The 21,453-nt window shown below is 40.9% G+C and overlaps 2 protein-coding genes across 5 annotated transcripts in view; one reads left to right on the top strand and one right to left on the bottom strand.

Annotated features, from left to right (window-relative positions):
* The window catches only part of Herc3 (HECT and RLD domain containing E3 ubiquitin protein ligase 3), a 94,904-nt gene extending 74,087 nt beyond the window's left edge, over positions 1 to 20,817 (top strand). For 2 of the 4 annotated variants that reach the window (XM_031382041.1, XM_031382042.1), the window contains exons 22-24: positions 16,795 to 16,978; positions 17,135 to 17,237; positions 19,090 to 19,811. In XM_031382041.1, the coding sequence (XP_031237901.1) occupies positions 16,795 to 16,978; positions 17,135 to 17,237; positions 19,090 to 19,298 (496 nt within the window). In that variant the 3' untranslated portion in view covers positions 19,299 to 19,811. Of the gene's footprint in view, positions 1 to 497; positions 1,593 to 16,794; positions 16,979 to 17,134; positions 17,238 to 19,089 lie in introns of those variants that run through there. The other 2 variants (XM_031382040.1, XM_031382043.1) reach the window with 2 other exon arrangements.
* On the bottom strand, positions 3,678 to 5,617 carry Nap1l5 (nucleosome assembly protein 1 like 5). Its single transcript, XM_031382045.1, has 2 exons — positions 4,931 to 5,617; positions 3,678 to 4,683 (listed from the first exon to the last, which is right to left on the bottom strand). Exon 1 carries the CDS (start codon positions 5,412 to 5,414, stop codon positions 4,947 to 4,949), a length of 468 nt encoding a protein of 155 aa, XP_031237905.1. The 5' UTR covers positions 5,415 to 5,617; the 3' UTR covers positions 3,678 to 4,683; positions 4,931 to 4,946.
* Positions 20,818 to 21,453: the final 636 nt, after the last annotated feature.

Raw genomic sequence — 21,453 nt, forward strand, 5'->3', positions numbered from 1 at the left:
CTCTCTCTCTCTCTCTCTCTGTCTCTCTCTCTCTCTGTGTGTGTGTGTGTGTGTATATGTGTGTGTGTTTGTTGGGCATGGAACCCTGGGCTCTGTCAATAGTAAGATATTTGGATGAAAGTACCAGAGGAATACAAATTCCATTCAAATGAGTTACATGCATCCAAAGACAAGAACTTCTGTGGCTACTTGCTGGTGTCTACCTAAGGCAAGTCTCTCCATAGTGGTAGCCACATCTGGATGAAACTGTATTGCATCACTCCTGGGATTAAGTATTTTTTATATTCCATAGCATGTGTTATTACCACTAATGGAAAAACAAAGACCTTAAGTTGGTGCAATTAAATTCCAGCTTTGTTCTAAGGGACATCTAAATTCTATAGAAAGGACCTAAGAATGGAACTGTAGCTTTCAATGGCCTCTCTTGACACCTCATGGACATTGGTGGGGGCTGCAGTCTTTAAGGGCCACGTTATATTTGTAGCAAATTGTTACAGGAGGAAAAGATAATGAAAACACCAGTCCCACTTCTGGACTGCTTCCCATGTACCCGACACTCTCCTAAGGACGGCATGTAAACCTTCCCACTTGGCAGATGATGAAATTGAATCCATCATTTGGCCAGCTCCACAGCTAGAAGAAAAAGACTTGACTCAGGGCCTGTGCTCCAGGAGTTGGACCCTGCCACTGGGAGCTCACAGGGGAGCTTGAGAGTTCCTGTCCTCTCCTCCTGGGAAAAAAAAGTGACTGAGCAACTCACTGTTTCTCCTTCCGGGCAGACTGTATCATTTCCTAAGAAGAGAAAGCTGGTATAGTTAGGAGCATACTATAAATGTATGAAACTGAATGTCTGAGCATTGAACTAGGGAATACAGTGGATATGTAACATTTAACATGAGATAATACCCTCGTGAATGTCTCCTAGCACATGCCTTTGATCCCAGTGCTGGAGAGGTATAGCGGAGCAAATCTTTGTGAGTTTGAGGCCAGCCTACATTAGGGCTGACAGGGCCTGAGCTATATAATGAGAACCTGTCTAGAAAAAATAAAAACAATCAGTCAGTCAGACAAAACAACTACAAGAACCACCACCTCATGGATATGTATAATACTGTATAGTCCGTTGTGTAAATGTGTTTTCTTTGGATATTTAGTCTGTTTGTATGTTCTTTTTTTATTACCCTTTCTCTATTCTTTTACCCCTCCCCCATTTTTTATTAAGAGTGTGACAAGCATATTTTGTACAAATAAAAGGATTATTTTTGCCTTTAAAAAATACTTTTTAAGGATCAACTTCCAAAGATAAATGTAAAATTATGGCATTTTGAATCTGTTGACAAATATTTTTGCTGGGTTGATTTTATTAATCAATTGTACCAGGTTATTCATCTTTATTGGTATATAAGTATACTTATTTCATTCTGTCCTCACAGTATCTTCAAAATACTTGCATTTGTTTCATACATAGGGTACTTTAACGATTCTTCACAGCACTGATCTGTTCAAATGCTGTGTGAACTTAGTGTTTGCACAGTACTATAAACATCTGAAATTGCTGCTTTAAAAAATGATTTGTTTTATGTTATATAAGTTTCAGCTCAAAAAAACCCCAGCATTTGTTTCTATGTATGTACATTTGTTTACATGTATGCGTATGCATGTGTGTGGCCCTGTAGACCGGCAGAGCTGCGGCACTGAGCTTACACTGTGAGCCTTGAAAGGCTGCAGCTTCCTGTGTCACACACTGAGATCGTGCACTGAATAGATAATGTGTGCTCCTGGCTGGTTACATCCATCAAGTTGCTGGGTTTGGCCTGTCAAGGGTTAAAATGCTTTGCTGCAAAGCAGTATTTTACTTGTCTGGAGGAGATGGTGTCCTGCCGACATTATAGTGCACGGTGCAGCTGTGACGCACTTTCAAATAAGCAGCTCAGGAGACACATGTTTAAGATCAGCTCAGTGAGGAAATGAATTGACCTCCATCCTAAACATGGACATGTATATAAATATATACAATATAAAATAATGCCTGCCGGCCAAAGCACACTGCTGTGACATGTATGTCTCCCAGCCTTGCCAGAGCCCTGCTTCCCTTGTTCTAGCCATAGCAACACACGTCCCTCCCCAGCATTTCTTCTTTTGAAACTAATTAGCAGGGGTTCTTTACGTAAATCTCTACTAGTTGTATTTTAATTTTATGTAAATCTCTGCCAATTTTATTTTAATTTTAGTAGTGTAAAACAGTACTAATTTTCATATTATTTGTCAAACTATTAAGATCATTAACTTTCTGTTGTCAATATCTGTTACTGCTTTAATTCACAGTACTTGTTTGCATTTGAAATGAGTGTAAATACTCAAAATTTGATTGTTTTCTAATTTTTTGTCTTGTCATGTCTGTTTATTTCTTTTGGCTGTATGTGTGCTAATCTCAGCCTTTCTGTATCTAATAACTGATAAACACTTTATGTATTTTCTTCATTAAAAATATTTCCTTGAGTCAAAGTCTAACTTGTTTCTGAATTATTGAAAGCTATCTTAGCTATTCTTATGGATAAACAGCATAGAAGTTATATTAAATTCCAGATTCCACTTGGGCTTTGAATTGAACTATGATAAGTTACAAATTAATTTTGGAAGAATTTATGTTTTGTGATAATCTTCTAAATCAGGGTTTTTTTGTGAAATCCCATATTTTTATATATATTATACACATTTTTATTATAGGCTAGCTTATGTTTAATGTATGTATATACTAGTTCTAGTATAAAAGAAATCTTTCTTATATATTTTAATGCCTTGATTATTGATTTTATATATTTATCTGAAAACCAATTCATTCATCAAACTTGTGTCTAATTGTTTTCCAATTTATTCTTTTGGGTTTTCTATATCTAATAATAGTATACCTATAAAATAAATTTCCCAGTGTTTAGACCTTTTATTTATATTTAGTTTTTTTCAATTCTTACTAGACCTAGAGAAATATTAAATGACAGTCCCTCCATTTCTGAAGATGACAATGTTAATTTTCATTACCTTTTTCTTATTAAAATAATCATATGATTATGATGATTAATAATATATATAATATACACCTTCAGTTGTATTGGTCTTGCCGCAAGAAAGATTACCACTACCTTAGAGTCGTTCAGAGCCATCTGTTGTCATTAGCAACAGGTTGGCACTGCCCCCATCCCCAATGTCGTCTTCGTCATCAGATTTTGCTGCAGTATGATTAACCCTTGCAGCAAATGGAAAAGAATGGCGTCTGATTTTTTGTTTGTTTGTGTGTGTGTGTGTGTGTGTGTGCATTCATATTGTCACATTAAAGTCTTACCTTGTTTAAAAGGAAATTAAAACCAGGCTTTACATGGAGGAAACCAAATAAGATAGTTTTTGAATGTCCTATATTTCTGAATTACCATATTCTTTTCTGGTAATAAGGAATCACCAAGGTAGAAATTAAAAAAGCTACCATTTTCTCTTGTGTAGCAGGGGAGGGAGTTGAATTTTCTATTTGGGTCTTTTGTCTTTAATATAACAATAATAGCTGGAAATTATTCCTAGGTGTCAGACACAGCTTTGTGGGCAGAAACTGTAGTAACTCATTTTCTCTTCACATTTGCACGGAAGGGACTGTTATCACCCACTTCTATAGATGACAACACAGGCAGTCAGAACAACAAGATTTTTTTTTATTTTTGAAAATACTGTTTTGTTAACACCACAGTGGTAAACAACTTTATGTTTGTGTTTCTTTAAAGAACATTGGTTCACAGACAATTCAAAACCCACAAAGAAGCTAAAGGCCTTTACATTAAATGTCTTTTCCCTTCCTTTATGCCATTCTGTCCTCAAGCAATAAAATTTGATTTTGCACCATTTAATAAGTCACATTTACATAGCAAAATAATGAAGGCACAGCTAATACAAGCAAACTTAAACCCTTTCTATTTCTGAGCTGGGGGGTAGGGATACACACATGGGTTTGTTCTTCAAGTCTATACTTTTTCCAAACATTAGCTTCATTGAGGAGTTCTGATGGTTTTCACAGCTACTTGCTAAAAGCTACAAGACAAAAAGACTTCACAAAGATCAAACTAGGCAACACTGGATACACATGCTTTACAGAATTGCTACATTCTACATCTCTTCAAGTAAATTATATTTCTAAAATGCTATAAGGTAATTTAATACTTTAAAACGTTTGGGGTAATTTTTACGATTTTGTAAACAAACACTACCAAGAAAACGGATAACATGAGACCATAACAGATGAACACGTGTTGACAATATTATACATGGAATACACCCTCATTTTTGGAACCGTGTTCTTTCTGTAAATTCAAATATTCAAAACATTTTTCACAACTTAAAATGGCAGTTTTCCTAGCCACATAAACAGTAAATGCTGTCAGTCCAGGCTTCCTCCGCGCCACGTCTCCTCTGGAGTGTAAAGCAGATGTCTGGGTCTGCAAAAGCAAAAGTCTTAAAGATGACGTCGATCTTGGGTTCCTTTTCCTCTGCGCTGGGAAATGTAAAGAAACTGAAGAATTAAGCATTGAGAAGAGTTCTGTCTTAGCTCGGATGTTCAGGTGTAGTGTGATGAATGGATTTCAACGTGTGACGCACTTTAATTCCCATCTAACTGACAACCTCTCATCAGTCTCCAGTCCAGTTCTTACAGAAGATCAGGGAGAAAAAAAAATAAGTTTAATTAGCCTTTATATATATATATAAAAAAAAGTCTTTTAGCATCTGTTTTACACAAATAAAAGTCAGATTAGAAATGGGCTAATAACCAGAATCTACTTGATTCAATTTAATTTTAGGAATGTCAGAATAGATTCACATTGCATTTTGGGCAAATCCTGAGCCTTTTAAAGTCTGCCGACATTGGAAATAAAAGGGGCAGGGGATTTGTCACCTGTCAGCTGCTGTGCTCACTTCTTGGCGGAGTCGGGACCCCCAGTTGCGCCAGCTGCAGCCTCTTCCTCCTCCTCCTCCTCGTCCTCTTCTTCCTCCTCGTCTTCATCATCCTCTTCCTCCAGGGTCCACGCGCAGCCCTCCATCTCTCCGGTGAGCTCCTGGATCTTGGCAAGTAGGGGCTTGTAGATATCGTTGTACTTCTTCTCCAGAGCCTGAAATTCCTTGTCAAATTTGGCCTCGATCTTATCGCAGCGCTTCTGCAGCTTTTTGAGCGCCAGAACCCGGCATTTGACTGAATTGGGCAGGCTCTCGATAAAGTCTTTTTTGGGCTTGGGCGCATTCTCCGCGGGAGCCTGGGGCTCCTCGGCCGGGGGCGCAGTGGCACTGTCACCGGTCGCGGCATCTTCGCCACCCTGGGCTCCCTCCATTACCTCGTCCTCGGTGCGGCTCTCAGCGGGTCCCTGCTTCTCGGGGTCGGCCATGGCTGGTGTTCGGCTCAGCTGGGCTCGTTTGCCGCAGTGGTCTGGTGATTGCGCAGTCTGCGACAGAGCTGGTCCAGAGAGGTCCTGCAGCTGTGACTGCGGCTGGTCCAAAGTGAATCTTAAGAAGCGGCAAACGCTGACGGCTGTGGTGACGTCCGCGCGGCCGCTTCGCGGCTCGCGGCAAGTGAATGGCTGCGCGCTATCAGCTGATGGCTGTGCGCACACACTGCACCAAATTGTTGCTATGCTGCTATCTCCGAGGTCTCTAAAACCTGCCACTTAGACACCCAGCCCCCCAGCATCCGCCCCCACCCCTGCAGAACTGGCTGGAACCAGCTCGAGGCTGAGACTGTATTTTTCCATACCTGTTTATACAGCCCCCATCTGTTTACTGTGTGCTCCCCCTCCCATCTCAGCTCTCCAAATCTGCAGTGTACCTGACAATCTTTGTTGAAAGTGCACCATAGCTGATGTTGGTCAGCCTTGGTTATGCGTATATTTCCAAATCTTGATTGCGTCTTAAATTCACTACCAGAGAACAGAAATGCAGGAGAACCATTTTCCTCCTTTGCAGACCCACAGTGCGTATATCTGCGCAGACCATCTTGGGCTCCTAGAGCAGCCGGTCAGGCATCTCTGTTAAACCTAGTTGCATATATTCTAGTGGCAAATTGTTACAGGAGGGATCTTGGAATTGGTTCTGTAGGTGTTTGTGTAGCAAATTTATGAGCTGAGAGCACTCTAGTAATTTTACCGAAGCGTCCACACAAGTGCCTATGAAATGAAATAAAGCGAGGGTGAACAGAAGAAAAGCAAAGCCGTCAGAGTGTCCAACCTAGTGACACTGTGAAAAGATGCTGTCATGTACAGATATGTAGGACCCAATTCAGTTTTTGGGGGGAGGCACACTGCTTCCAGTTAGATTAGACATGCCCGTAAAGGCTGGGGAAAAGAGGTCATTTTAATACATCTTGAAAAGCATGTGTTTGGTCCTACTCTTCCTTAGGGACCCACAGATGCTTCTACAGCCATTTGTCACCAAACACTTCACAGTTAACCATCTGTTCTTTGAATCTGCTTGTGATTTGTATGTGAGAGCTTTGGAAAAGACCATAAACATCAAAGTCTTGTTTTCTGATAATGAAGTGATCTTTTCTTTTTTTACCCATTCAAGCCAGAATTAGAGAATTATTTCTTTTATTTATTTACTTACTTAGCTGGTCCAGTCTAGCCTCACACTATGTGAATTCCGGGTCTTTCCTGCCTCCGTGGAGCTTCTAAAATAAAGAGCAGAGCACAGATCTTAAGTGGCTCCTAGAGGATGCATTTGTTACCCATTTAGGTTTGTCTTTCTCTGTGGTGGGTCTTGCCAGAGTTTTACACATATGAATTCCATAAGGAATCTCTTTTGGTTCTTATGTATATTAAATTAATTATATGTAAATCACTTAGTGCCCACACAGAGTAAGCACTGAATATTTTTAAGTAAAATTAGTGTTTTAATATGCAAATAATAGTTATACATAATATCTTTTCAAAAACCTTTTTCCCTCTGATCAAAGAAAGTAAATATTTACAAAATACATTTTTAATATACTTCTGAGTCCTTTAGTTTGTTTTACTTCCCTCCCCCTTGATCTTTTTTACATTACATTTTTGTCTTTATTTGTTGATAAAGTGGTTGCACACTCCATAGAATGAATGTCTGTCGGTTCTGTCAGTCTGACTAAGTGCTTCTGGGAATCTCACTTAGGTCTTCAGGCGTAGGAGCAGAAGGCTTATCTGCTGAGCTTCCTTGCTGACCCTCTTTTAAAACTTTTACTTTTTCACTCACAAGATCCTAAAACTTAGACTAGGCTGTTAGTAAAACCTAGCATTTGGGGAGTAGTTCTACAAACAAGTATGTTAATGTAAGCTCTGTGGTAATCAAGAATAGTAATTTTACTCCCCTAAAATACCCATAGGGCCTTTCCTCTACAGTCCATGTGATATATTGATTTACATACTGTCTTAATAATTCTGTTCTCTTGTTTTGTTTCTGGAGACAGTTTCTCTATGTAGCCCTGGCTGTCCTGGAATTCTCTCTGTAGACAGGCTGGCCTCAGACTCACAGAGATCCACCTATATCTGCCTCCTAAGTGCTGGGATTAAAGGTGTGTGTCACCACCACCACCTGGCTTAAAACTTGTTTGTTTTGTTTTTCAAGACTGGGTTTCTCTGTGTAGTGTTATCCTGTATCTTGCTCTGTAGACCAAGCTGGCAAGAATTCAGAGATCCACCTGCCCTTCGAGTGCTGGAAATAAGGGTGAGCACCACCACTGCCCTAATTCTGTACTTTTTAAGTTGTCATGAATGAAATCACATGTGGCTTTTGGAGTTTGCCATTTTCACTTGATACTCATCTATATGATCATGTATGTTATCAATTTGTTATACTGTATTGTTGAGGAATATTTCCAGTAGTATTATTTTCAGTTTTAAAAATGAATAATACCACTGTGAACATCTAAGGATTTCTATATGAGCACATCTTTATTTCCTGTATATACCTACCGGTATAATTGATGGATTATTTGGTATATTTAACTTCATAAATAACTGCTACACTTTTTCCACATGGCTGTGATAGTTTGATTTCACACAGTAAAGTGGAGAAGCAATAATTGTTCTGCATGCTTTGTTTTGAGATAGAGTCTATATACCATGCCAATTTGTATGCCAGACCTGGAACTCACTCGAATCAGCATCTTGAATATGGAGATTGCAGTGTTCCTGGTATCCTTAATGATGAATGATTCTGAATATTTACCAGTGTGCATATTTGCCATTCTTATATTTTTAGATAACATGTATTTAATTCTGTTACTTATTTCTAAATTTTTTTCCTGCATGTTGTTTTTCTTATGTACTCTGGATGCAGATACTTTGTGAAATATGTATTTTATAAATGTTTTCTACACTAACATTTTAGTTTTATACTAGAAATCAGAAGTAGACTTTTTTGGTGGTAATTAGTGTTCATTGTCAACTCCATATAATTGTGGGGTACGGGGTGGGCCAAGCCTCTGGACACACCTGTGATTGATTCTCTAGACCAAGATTAGTCTCTGATAATGTCCTGTGGGATTATCTTGACTATCCTAATTGATTTGGGAAGACCCACTGTAATTATGGGCAGGACCAGTCCTCGTGTGTTGGGTCCTGAACTGTATAAAATAGGAGAGCAGAATGAGCAGGGGCATGCACTAATTCATTGCTCTCGGCTCATGACTACAGATATAATGCAACCAGTTCACTCATGCTCCCGATGCCTTTACTTTCATGCCGTAATGCATGTGAAATTGTGAACCAAACAAGCCCTTTGACCCTTAGGTTGCTTTCATCAGGAAATTTTATCACAGCAATAGGAAAGGAAAGTAATTACAGGCAAAGGTTGGGTCTATAATGCGGCTGTTTTGGTTAGTAGCTCAATAAATATGGCAGTGCAGGCATTTCTTGGACAATTTCCTTTCTGCTGGATTTATTTCTCAGTAAGTCTGCTATTGGTAGATAGAAAAGCTGCTGACTTTTGGACATTGATTTGGTATATTGCTGCTCTGATGAAAACATTTATCAGATCTCAGCCTTATTGTGAAGTCTATCATATATTAAGGATAGAATCTTATTATCTGAAAATAGGGATGCTTTGCATCTGTCCCTTTTTATTTATAGTCCTTTCATTCTTCTCCTTGCCTTTTGCTCTGGCTGTGATTTCAGACTATATTGAATAAAGGCTGGGAGCATGGACACTCCTTCATGCCCGATTATTGGGTAAATGCTTTCAGTTTTTCCCCGTTCCACCCACACTGGGTGCTATTGTTTTTCCGTCTTCACATAGTTGATTTCTGTCGCAGTCTTTACTGTTTCTTTCTATGTGCTACTTTTGGATTTGTCTTGTTCTTGTTTCTCTGCAATGTTAGGGCATTTTTTTGAGATCTCTGAAGTTTAATGTGGGCACTCATGGCTCTAAAGTTCTTACTTAGAGGTAGTATTGCTGTGTCCCTAAGGTTGTGGTAAGTTGTATTTTAACTTTCATTTGAACTTATGAATTTGTTAATTTTCTTACTGATTTTTATAACCCCGTTGTTCAGTCTCCATGCACTGGCTTAACTTCTGTAGTTTTAAAATGTATTCTATTTTAGAAAAAGTTCTGTGGGTTGCTAAAAAGAATGCATATTCCACAGCTGCTGGATGGACTAGTCTGGATGCCAGGGTTAACTCCATTTGTTCAGTGGTCCAGTTTACCTCTGGTATTTTTCTGATGATGTTTTTGGTTCTTTCTCTTTCTCTCCCTCAACTTCTTCCTCTCCTCTCTTTCTCTCTCTCTCCCTATCTCCCTCCCTTCCTCTCCCGTGTTCTTTCCCTCTGTCCCCTCCCTCTCCCTCCTTCCCTCTGTCTCTCCCATCTCTCCCTCTCTCTGTCCCATTCCCCCTCCCCCTTTTTCTCCTTTCTGTCTTCCCTCTCTCCTCTTTTCTTCTGTTCTTTTCAATAGAATCTATATATCTTTTTAGTTTTTATTTTGTCTCATTTTTTGAATTTTTTTTATTTTTTATTTTCTTATTTACTTTACATTCTGCTTACTGCTCTCCCTCCTGGTCACTCCCTCCCACAATCCTTCCCCTCCCCCTGTCCCCTTCTCCTCTAAGCAAATGGGGCCTCCCTGATTATTCCCGAACCCTGGCACTTCATGTCTCTGCAAGGCTAGGTGCTTCCTCTCCCACTGATGCCAGACAAGGCAGCCCAGCTAGAAGAACATATCCCATGTAGAGGCAACAGCTTTTAGGCTAGCCCCCATTCCAGTTGTTCAGGACCCACATGAAGGCCAAGCTACACATATGCTACATATGTGCATAGAGGCCTAGGTCCACTCCATGTATATTCTTTGATTGGTGGTTCACCCTCTGAGAGCCCTAAGGGTTCAGGTTAGTTGACTCTGTCTTCCTATGGATTTCCTATCCTCTTTCCTAAGGCCCACAATCCTTCCTCCTGTTCTTCCATAAGAGTCCCCAAGCTTCATCCACTGTTTGGCTGTGGGCATCCGCATCCGTCTGAGTCAGCTGCTAGGTGGAGCCTCTCATAGGACAGCCATGCTAGACTCCTGTCTGCAAGCATAACAGAGTATCTATCAATAATAGTGTTAAGCATTGGTGCTTGCCCATGGGATGGGTCTCAAGTTGGGCTGGTTATTGGTTGGCTATTCCCTCAGTCTCTGCTTCATCCCCCATTCCTACATTTTTTTGTAGGCAGGATAAATTTTGGTTGGAACGTGTTGTGGATGGGTGGTGTCCTGCCTGGCTATAGTAGATAGCCTCTTCAGGTTCCATATCCCCAATGCTGTGGGTCACAGCTAAGGTCACCTCCATTGATTCTTGGGTGCCTCCCTTATCCCAGGTCTCTGTCTTGTCCTGGAGATGCCCCACCCCACCTCCATCAGTTCCAAATTTCCATTTATTCTCATGGCCCTCTAGATAGCTCTCCTGTCCTTCCCCTCACCTGATCCTTAACCCACCTCCCCATTCCCCTCTTATCCCCTCTCCCTCCCAGTTCCCTCCTCTGTCTGCCTCTTCTGACTTTTTTATTCCCCATTCTAAGTGAGACTCAAGCATCCTTGCTTGTTCAATTAGCTAAACAAGCATCTTGTTTGCTTAATGAGTACATACAATGCATGTCCTTTGGGGAATGGGTTACCTCACTCAGAATGATATTCTCAAGTTCCATCCATTTGCCTCCAAAATTCATGGTGTCTTTGTTTTTGTTTGTTTGTTTGTTTGATTTTTCTTATTTATTTATTTATTTATGTTTGTTTTTTGAGACAGGGTTTCTCTGTATAGCCCTGGCTGTCCTGGAACTCACTCTGTAGACCAGGCTGGCCTCGAACTCAGAAATCCGCCTGCCTCTGCCTCCCAAGTGCTGGGATTAAAGGCATGCGCCACCACTGCCCTGTGGTGTCTTTATTTTTAATAGCCAAATAGCATTCCATTGTGTAGATGGAACGTATACTACATTTTCTTTATCCATTCTACAGTTAAGGGACATCTATATTGTTTCCAGTTTCTGGCTATCACGAATAAATCTGCTATGAACATAGTTGAGCAAGACTCTGTGGGATGCTGGAGCCTCTTTTGGGTATATATTCAGGAGTCGTATAGCTGGGTCTTGAGCAGAACTATTCCCAGTTTTCTGAGACATTGCAAATTGATTTCCAAAATGGCTGTGCAAGTTTGCACTCCCACAGAAGTGACTATTCATCTTGCTCACCATCTTTCACAGCATGTGCTACCTCTTATGTTTTTTAACCTTAGCCATAGAATCTATATTTCTATGCTGAAGAAGTTGTTTTTCTCATCTAGATTTTGAATTGACTTCTTTAGTTCATTCTTCTGTTTATTTGAGTGATCTTTGAAGTCATTGATCATTTTAAAAAACAAAACAAAGCCCTAAGCTTTGGAATTATTTGATAATTTGGCCATTTCAGGAATTTCAGTTTTTCCGAGAATTGCTAACTTTTGAACAAATTGTGCTGCATTGAATTTTTGGCCGATGCATGTTTCTAGGTACAGTTTATGTGTATGCTGGGATGGCATCCTTTCTGGTTTTATGATAGGGTCTTCTGGGTGGCCAGCTTTCTTTTGAGGGCTCTGCCACCCAGAGAGTAAAACAAACTGCTATTGGAATACCAGCAAAATAAATTACATAGACCAATGCAATCAAACCAAATAAAGCCAAGAACTATACTAGCAAGAACTTTAGGGGAAAATAGTATCAAATAAAGTATGAAGTGTAAGGATTCATGACAGTTAAAGGAATAACAGTGAAGAATACAATAAAGGAGCCAGGAGAGAAGTAGGGAGGGAAGGAGAGAGGAAAGAAAGAAGCAAGGCTAAGTAAAAGAGGAGGCCAAAAGGTAGCTCTGAGTTCTGCACTAGAAGGAACCAACTCTGTCTGTGCATCTCAGCCCCTTCAAACCCTGTGACAGGGAGTGGGTGCTCTGGTGAGTCAGGGTTCAGATTCAGGTAGTAGTCTCAGAGCCCTGTCTTCACAGGCAATAGGACCCTCCCCACAGAACTAACTACACCTGCAATTCTCAAAATGATCTCAGAAATGCTCAGTAGAAACGGAGCCTCTTAGCATGAAGGAAACCATGTCGGCCTTCACATAAATTGCTTCCTTTGCCCCTGAAACAATGTTACCAATGAAAAGCAAGATCTCTACCACTCCTAGACCGACCCTGGGCAAGTTATTTAGTCTGTCTTTGCCTCAGTCTTTTAACCTTGGAGGCGAGGGCAGTGAGACACTGTCCCTCCACAGCCTTGGCTCCCACTTGGAATTGTTCCATGTTTACAGGTCCTCCGTTTTGTCAAGATGGTGACTTCCTGCAGCACCGAGATGCTGGGAAATGCTGGGTTTTTCCACTCCTGTCCCAGAGGAGTGTCTGCTAACCTAAACCAACGCTGGACTTTAGGCTTGAGGGAAGTGGTCCAGGGTTCTCTGGTTTACCCCAAATGCAGCTTCAGAGGGGCCCTCACATTCCATACCTGGCCTGAGCTGCTGCTTCTCAACTTTTTTTCTGCAATCCCCTTCTAGCTCTCTCTGCCTTTTAGCCGTTCTTTCACCATGTTTTCAATTCCCAATGCTCTTCCCCCAGAATATAGTCTTTGCTTTTGACCTACTGATTCATAGAGCCTCAAGATGGAAACTTCTAATCTGCTGTCTTCTAGAAGCCTAAGAGATATATTTGATTTATGTATTTTGAAAGGAGTCACTGATACCAATAATACCCCATATACTTCTTTAATCCTATCATACTCAGTCACTTTTACTACCCCTCCCTCCCTCCCCCTCCCATCTCTCATTTCTTATTGAGGATTAAACATAGGGCCCTGAGACCTCACACAGTCTAGGCAAGCCCTCTATTGGACTCCATCCCAGTCTCTAGCCTTTGCATAAAATACTGCCCATTTGATGTGTTATTTCAGGTTTTCAACTTTTATAATAAACACGTACATCAAGACAAAGACATTTTAGCATTATTACTTTTATTTTTAATGACGAAGCCGTATATGACATGGTATACGTATCATATATGTAAATATCCCTAAACAGTCTGACAGCAGTAGCTCACATATTGTTTTAGACTACTCTTGGTCCTAAGCACCTTTATAGGTATTAACTGTTTCCTTACTTCCCAGATGAGAAGGCTAAGGGAAAGACAGAATAAATAACTTACTGGTGGTGGGTTGTGAGTGGTGGAGCTCTTGCTTTTCATTGGTTACATTGTTTTGAGGGCAAAGGAAAGAAAGCAGTTTATGTGAATGCCCGAGTGATTTACTTCACATCAAGAACCTTGGTTTGCACAGAACATTCCTGGGACTCTGTTTATTTTGGAGAAATGCAGATCTCGTTCATTCTCAGAAGCCAGTCTACTTGCTGCTTTCTGTCATGCCGTTATCCTTGCTCATTCTTATGTTAGTGGATCGTTGATTTTGTGAATTCTCTTGTTAACAGGGGTGTGCTGCAGCAGACATCCCAAGTTCTTTGTCCTTTTCCTCCAGTGTTTCCAGATCTCTTTGAAAGTTCATAAAGGGGGATCATAAAGCTCAGGAGGAAAAAAATCTCTATTTTCAACTTTTCCAGATATTGACAAATTCTCTCCTTAAGTATTTTTGTCTCACTTCTCAGTTTATGCCCCTGTTTATGAAAGATTAATAAATGCATGGACATTAGTCTGCCCACCTACAAGATAGAATTTTGATCCATAATGTATAGTGACCTACAGAGGAAAACTAACTCTACAGTAAGCCATGCAGGAGGCTGGCCCATTCTGTTAGCCTTTCTATTTTTTTCAGTAACTTTAATAACAGTCAGATCAAAATGGCCAGGATTTTAAACAGTTAGCAATCTTCCTTACAACTCAACTACAAGTTTAGATGGGAGGGGGAGTGGGGGGAAGAAGGAGAGAGAGAGAGAGAGAGAGAGAGAGAGAGAGAGAGAGAGAGAGAGAGGGAGAGAGAGGGAGAGGGAGAGGGAGAGGGAGAGAGAGAGAGAACACAGCCCTAAGTACTTGCTTAGGATGCCTGCGATGCCTGCATCTGTTCAGCCAGCCACAGCTTCCACGTGCCAGAGGCCTCTATCAGGCTGTTTTGAAATAGTCCCATTTTCTGCTTTGAGTTCTTCTTTCTCCATTCTTCTGACTGCTTTTGAGTCACAGGCAACCGTGGCTGATTCTTTTGTTATAGAATGATTTAATAGTCTTCATTTTTCTCATTTGGCTGGTTTTCATGTATTTCCACAGCAAGTGTGCATGGTTCCTGTCAGGCCCTGGTTTATCCTCCACTAGCTAGCTCTCTATGAGGTTCCAGTTTCCCCATGGTGTCCTCTCAGGCTTAAGCTTATGCTAGTCGGATGGATGGAAATGGCAATTCATTGCTGTTTGCATTTACATTTGCCTAATTACTGGGAGATAGGATAGCTGTTAAGACAGTTGTTTCCTGACGAACTTAAAGAATTTATAAGAAAGCAGTTGAAGCCAGGTGTGCTGGGACAAATTTGTGATCCCAACACTAGAGGCAAAAGATAGCAGAAGATGGAAAGATCTCCCATGGTCATGGATCGGTAGGATTAACACAGCGAAAATGGCCATCTTACCAAAAGCAATCTATAGATTTAATACAATCCACATCAAAATTCCAACACAATTCTTCACAGATCTTGAAGGAACAATTCTCTACTTCATATGGAAAGACAAAAGACATAGGATAGACAAAATGACCCTGAACAATAATAAATGAACTTCTGGAGGTATCACCATTCCTGACCTCAAGTTGTGCTACAGAGCAATCGTAATAAAAACTACCAAGTATTTAGTAATGAAAACTGCATGTATTAGTATAGAAACAGACAGTTTAATCAATGTAATCAGATTGAAGATTCAGAAATAAAGCCATATACCTACAGACACTTGATTTCTGACAAAAGAAGCCAAAACCATATAATGGTCAAATGGTGCTGGGCTAACTGGATGTCTGCATGTAGAAGAATGAAATAGATCCATATTTATCATCCTACACAAAACTCAAATCCATGGATCAAAGACCTCAATGTAAAACCAGATACACTAAATCTAATAGAATAGAAAATGAGAAGTAACCTTAAACTTGTCAGTACAGGAGACAATTTCCTGAGCAGAACACCAATGGCTCTAAGGTCAAGAATCAATAAAGCAAGCATAACTTTTTTTTTTTTTTCCGAGACAGGGTTTCTCTGTGTAGCTCTGGCTGTCCTGGAACTCACTCTGTAGACCAGGCTGGCCTCAAACTCAGAAATCCGCCTGTCTCTGCCTCCCAAGTGCTGGGATTAAAGGCGTGTGCCACCACCGCCCGGCTGCAAGCATAACTTTTAAGAGGAGAAAAAGGGAGGTTTGTATTAGAGTGGGCTAAAATGCAATGGTATATTTTGATTGGGCATGTTAATTGGGTGAACCAAAGGGGGCTTTTGATTCCTAGACTTTAATAATTTGGTAGCTGGCTCTTGCTAGTCAGCCTTAAGAGGAGGAAGTGGCCAAATAAGGGAATAAACCTTGGTGACTAGCTTTAGAAATATAATGTAACTATTTTATTAACAACGCAGAGGGAAGGTTAGTAGGACAAGGCTTGCCAGAGCTATGCTTGCCAGGCCTGGTCTGGCTAGAGTCCCTTCATTGACATTCTGAGTTTGATTCCCAGAATCCAGGGAAAAACATAAAGCATGATAGTACACACTTGTAACTCCAGTGGTAGGGAGGTAGAAGGAAGTGTATCCACAGGGCTTGCTTGTCAGCCAAACTATTCTACTTGGTGAATCCCAGGCAGTGATAAAAACTCTGTCTCCAAAATCAAGGTGGATGACATCTGAGAAATGATACCAGGAATGTGTCTTCTACATTCACATGCATGTGTACATGAGTACATTAAAAACAAAAGGTATACACAAGGATATAAATAACAGATAGCTTTAGTTTCTGAAGACAGGGCCTGCAACTATAACCTTGGGCATTTTTTAAAGAGTACTTTTTTCTCTTAAACTAACTGTAAGGAAAACCTTAAAGAGATGACAATTGGAGTAGGTCAGGTAAAATCAGTAGTTCGGTTTTATACACTTGCCTCCTCTGCTGTGGATCATTGCTTTAGGCACGTGGTAGAATCCTAGGGTTAGAAGCTGGGGAGGAGAGTCTGTAATACTACAGGATGCAGGATGCCTGATGAAAGGCTGTTTCCATCACGTTCAGCCTAAGTGTAGAAACACAGCTCCATAAAGCCTGTGTGCTTCAATGCCACATCTGCTTATTTCTCTGGTCCTCCTGCAGGCAAGAGTTTGTGGATGCTTATGTGAATTACATCTTCCAAATTTCGGTTCATGAGTGGTACACAGCCTTCTCCAGTGGCTTCCTGAAGGTGTGTGGTGGCAAAGTCCTCGAGCTCTTCCAGCCGGCAGAACTGAGGGCCATGATGGTGGGGAACAGCAACTACAACTGGGAAGAGCTGGAAGAGGTAAGCTCTGGGAACCCGTGTGCACAGCTGGGCGGACGTGCAGACGACCTGGAGGTCTCCTGCCTCCCATCAGCTTCTGTCGAACGTGGAAGTAATATCCAGGGTGTGCTGTAATGTTTCTGTAAATTAATCCCCCCTCCCTCCTCTTTTGGACAGACTGCGGTCTACAGGGGTGATTATTCAAGCACACATCCGACTGTGAAACTATTCTGGGAAACATTCCACGAGTTCCCATTAGAGAAGAAGAAGAAGTTTCTCTGTAAGTATTTATCACATCACTGGGTTGTTCATATTTTAGTGTTGATGTTGTGTAGGGTGATGTGATTCACAGGAAAAAGGTTGACTTCTATATGGCTAAAGATAGTAAAGAAAATTAAACTTCAATATATTTACAGTATATTAATTAAAATGCATTGGAGGCTGTTAATACACGTGTGAAACAAGACGATAAAAATAAGAGGCATTTCACCAATCCTCACTTTCTTTAAGAATAATAGTCACTTTAGCTGGAAAAAGTGGTTCATGCTTATAGTCCCAGCTACTTGGGAGGTTGAGACAGGAGGATTGTTTGGGCCCAACATAGTGATACCCTGTCCTCGCCCCCCCCAAATCTGAAAAGATTGATCTGCAAAGATTCTAGATGAAACTGAGGAAGATTTGACTTATGAAAGCTTAGTTGTGATGTTCTACTTAATATGCAGTTTACTTGTTCACAGGGTAAACCCAAGGGGGTTTTAGTGTGGACAGGGTTGTAAACTCTCACAAGTCTGGAGTATGTTCACCTCCCAGAAAGAAACTCCACACATCAGCATCCCTCCTCGTTTCTTCTCTTCACCCAATCCAGTCTCGAGTTTGTCTGTGGTGGATATTTCTTGCAAATAGAGTCATATAGTATGGTATGTAGTCCTTTGGAGCTGGCTGGATGACATCTAACTAGGGCAGTAGTTTTAGAGAGTAAAGTGAAGTTAGTTCCCAGGATCAAATCCAGCCATTTAGAAATGGCTGGATCTTCTGTCTGCAGCTGTGTAATCAGCCCATAAATTAGCTGTGAATAGAATAGAATTTTTATCTGCATGAAACAAACAAAAAAAAGCAACTTCTTTGCTTTCTGAGAGTGAGCAGACATTAATAATGACTAATTGTCCTGCTCCTGTGGAGCAAGGACGAAAGAAAAAAAAACCTAGTATCCCACCCTAGAACCCCTCTGCCCATGTACATAAGCTGTTGAGAAGCAGTTTCATGGGAGTTGATGAAGGGTTGGGCTGTCAAATCAAGGTGAAAAGCTGGTACTTTCAAGTGAACCTTTCCTACTAGTCTTGGGAATTTCCCTAGAAAAAGGCATCTCTAGTTAGAGATTTAAGGATTGGATTTAAGGAATTTATTGTCTGTTATTGTTGCTGTGTTATTAATTCTGGAAGGTTGGCAAGAATGGCAGTATATGCCTTAGGCAATGGCAGGTTATTTGAAGTGACTGATGAGGGCTGCCACATAGGACAGTGGCAGAGTACTTGCCCAGCACCCTGAAGACCTTGTGTGCAACCCCCCCACCCCCTCACACACCCCCAAATAAATAACTAAAATAAAATTAAGGAAAGAAATGGATAATGAGTTCATTCTAGTAATTTCTGGCAGTTCAACAGTAGGAAAAAACAAACAAAACAGAAACAGCAACGAAGAGCACTGTGCAGCTGCTTCCGTCTATGCTGTGCAGGGGAATCTAATGATTTCTGTCAAGTAACAATGCATCACAATAGTGAACTGCCTAGAGGACATGTAGGTCGAGTCCTCTTGTTTTTGAAAGGAGGGAACTAAGCGTGTAGATCCCTAAGAGGAAGCAGTTTTCAGACACCTGAGAAAAGGGGAGGTCTTAAGGTCACAGGGACTTGGGCTCTTTGCTGGCTGTCTTTTCCTATGACAGTAATTTCTTTCCTCTGTGATTTTGTGAAGCTCTGTGAGGACATGCGTTCTATAGAGAGAGGCTCTAGGGTATGTCTAGTGCGTTCATGTTGGTACCTAAAGAACCATTGTAGTTCCCATGGAAGCTCCAGGGTGCTGGGCCTTTCTGTCGCTTAGAAGACTGCATACGATTGATGCCATTTTCTTCTCCTCAGTGTTCCTGACAGGCAGTGACCGGATTCCCATCTATGGCATGGCCAGTCTGCAGATCGTCATCCAGTCCACAGCCACTGGGGAGGAGTACTTGCCTGTGGCCCATACCTGCTACAACCTTCTTGACCTCCCTAAGTATAGCAGCAAAGAGATCATGAAGGCTCGGCTGACCCAGGCCCTCGACAACTATGAGGGTTTCAGCTTGGCCTGAGCCACCCCGGCTTACCCAAGACATCCATCCCTTCCTCCTTCTGGGGCCACATTGCGGCTGATATAAAATATCATGGGAAGTGATTTCTATTTTTTTAATTGTTTAAGTGGTTTGAGACTTTTGAATCCTCAACCCTAGTCAAGGCGTTTCTGGGGTTCAACAGTAAAATAGTCTTTTTGAAAAATCAGTGGTTGGGGATGAGCCAAAAACATTGGCTTTGGTATGGGAAGTGGATTTGATTTTGTTTTGTTTTGTTTTGTTTTAAACCAAGGTACCTGGTGTTGTTCCTTCGTCTGTGAATGTGTTGCAATCTGCTGGATTTAAATGGCAGTAGGTTTTCAGCTTTTGTTTCCCAGATGTCTCTCAGCCCTGATGTTTCTTCACCATGCCTCGCTGCTCTCTTCCTGGCTTCTCAGTTCCCTACAGGGGTGACCCGATGGATATGTCCCTCCTTGCCCGCCATGCAGAGCATTTCCGTCTCCCCAGCACTGGAAATGCACGGCTTGTTGCAGCCCACCCCAGTCCACAGATGGAACAGGCTTCTTCAGAACTCCCAGTTCCAAGAAGCTGGGCCTTGTCATAGCTCTTGAGTCTTTCTGGGAACCTTTATGAACATGTCCTGCGTAAAGGAAATAGTATGTCATGACCGCCTACTGCCTGGGCCTCCTGAAACACATACACAAGAGCCACAGGCTGCAGGTGGGCTGCATGTGTCTTGTTAGCGATGACCCCTGGATTTACAGTGAATTGGTAGACCTTCTTTATCATACTTTTGAAATGCAAGTTGCATCTTTCCTGTTTCCATATTGCCTAAGAACAGTACAATTAATAAAGGTTTTCCCCTTCTTTATTACTTTATATCTACTGCTCTCTCTTCCTCCCCTTTCTTCCTGTGCTGCCCACTCCTCCCTCCCTCTTGCTCTCTTACTCTTCCCTTGTCTTTGCTGCTTGACTCTGTTCCCTCTTCCTTCTGGTAGTGGATGCATGCCGTCATTTTTATTTTAAATTTTGTAAGGTTTTTTTTGTTTTAAACCTCTGTCTCTAACTGTGAAAATATGAAGATACTCTTCATAATAGAGTTTTTGTTTATCACATGTGAAATGTGCATTTACAGTGATATTTCAGCAGGGGGATTATGTTAAGTCAAATACGTGTGTCTCAAAAGTGACATGTTTAACTGCTCATCATTGTATAAGAAAATTCTACATGGTCAAAGAGTTCATGTAATTCTAATTTTAAATCTGTAGTAGATAGAGAAAGTATTTATTTATCTAAAATGAAGTTCTTATAGATTGTGATGGAGCACTGCGTCTTGATGAAGGAATGTAGATTTTGCTTTTCCTTTTTTTTTTTTCTTTTTTTTGTTTTGAAAAGTTACTCCAATTGCTAAATTGGTAGTTTTTTCTGTCCTTATAAATATAACATTTAAAAAAGATACACAATTATATGAAATGTTTATTTTCTATGTGTCTGCATATAGTTCAATATTATCCAATAAATTTGGTGTTTTAACTTAAAACAATTTGTATTGTAACTATGGGATGGGCACTATGCTTTCCATGGGAGCATTAAGCCATATAGGCAAAGAATCAAATGATTCCTGGTGAAGGAAGTGCTCTTCAAGTGGATAGGAGAGCAATGGGGAGGAATGGGAATGGTGAAGGTTGTTAATGTTCAAAAATCATTTCCTGGAGCGGGAGAGGAATCAGCAAAGGTTCAAACATGGAGAAAGACACAGGGACAAGTCTAGGAGCGTTCAGGAGGGAAATCAGAAGAAAGAGAGTAACGAGCAAACAGCAGACCCAGAAGGAAGACCTCAGGGCCCAGAGTTGGGAGTCAGATGTATTTGAGTGGCTCCACAGGATGTGTTCAGGAGTTCATAAATGGAGAGATAAGACATGAATTTGAAGAATGTGATTTAGGATGTGATTTAGAGGCATTAGAATGGGAAGGACAGAAGCAGAAAGGAGCTCATAGCATTGAGGGAGGCAGACACACCCAGATGGAAAAGAATATTTGAATGGTAGAGAAGGGGAGTGAAAAAGAGAGACACTGAAGTGAGTCAGAACCTCACATCTCATGCTAATTAGTATTATCCCACGTACAAAATCTGTGTGTAGAGCCCAGCAAGAAAGTATTTTCAATAAATTTGTAA

Source organism: Mastomys coucha, unplaced genomic scaffold, assembly GCF_008632895.1.
Source record: "Mastomys coucha isolate ucsf_1 unplaced genomic scaffold, UCSF_Mcou_1 pScaffold20, whole genome shotgun sequence".
Taxonomy (NCBI): Eukaryota; Metazoa; Chordata; class Mammalia; order Rodentia; family Muridae; genus Mastomys; species Mastomys coucha.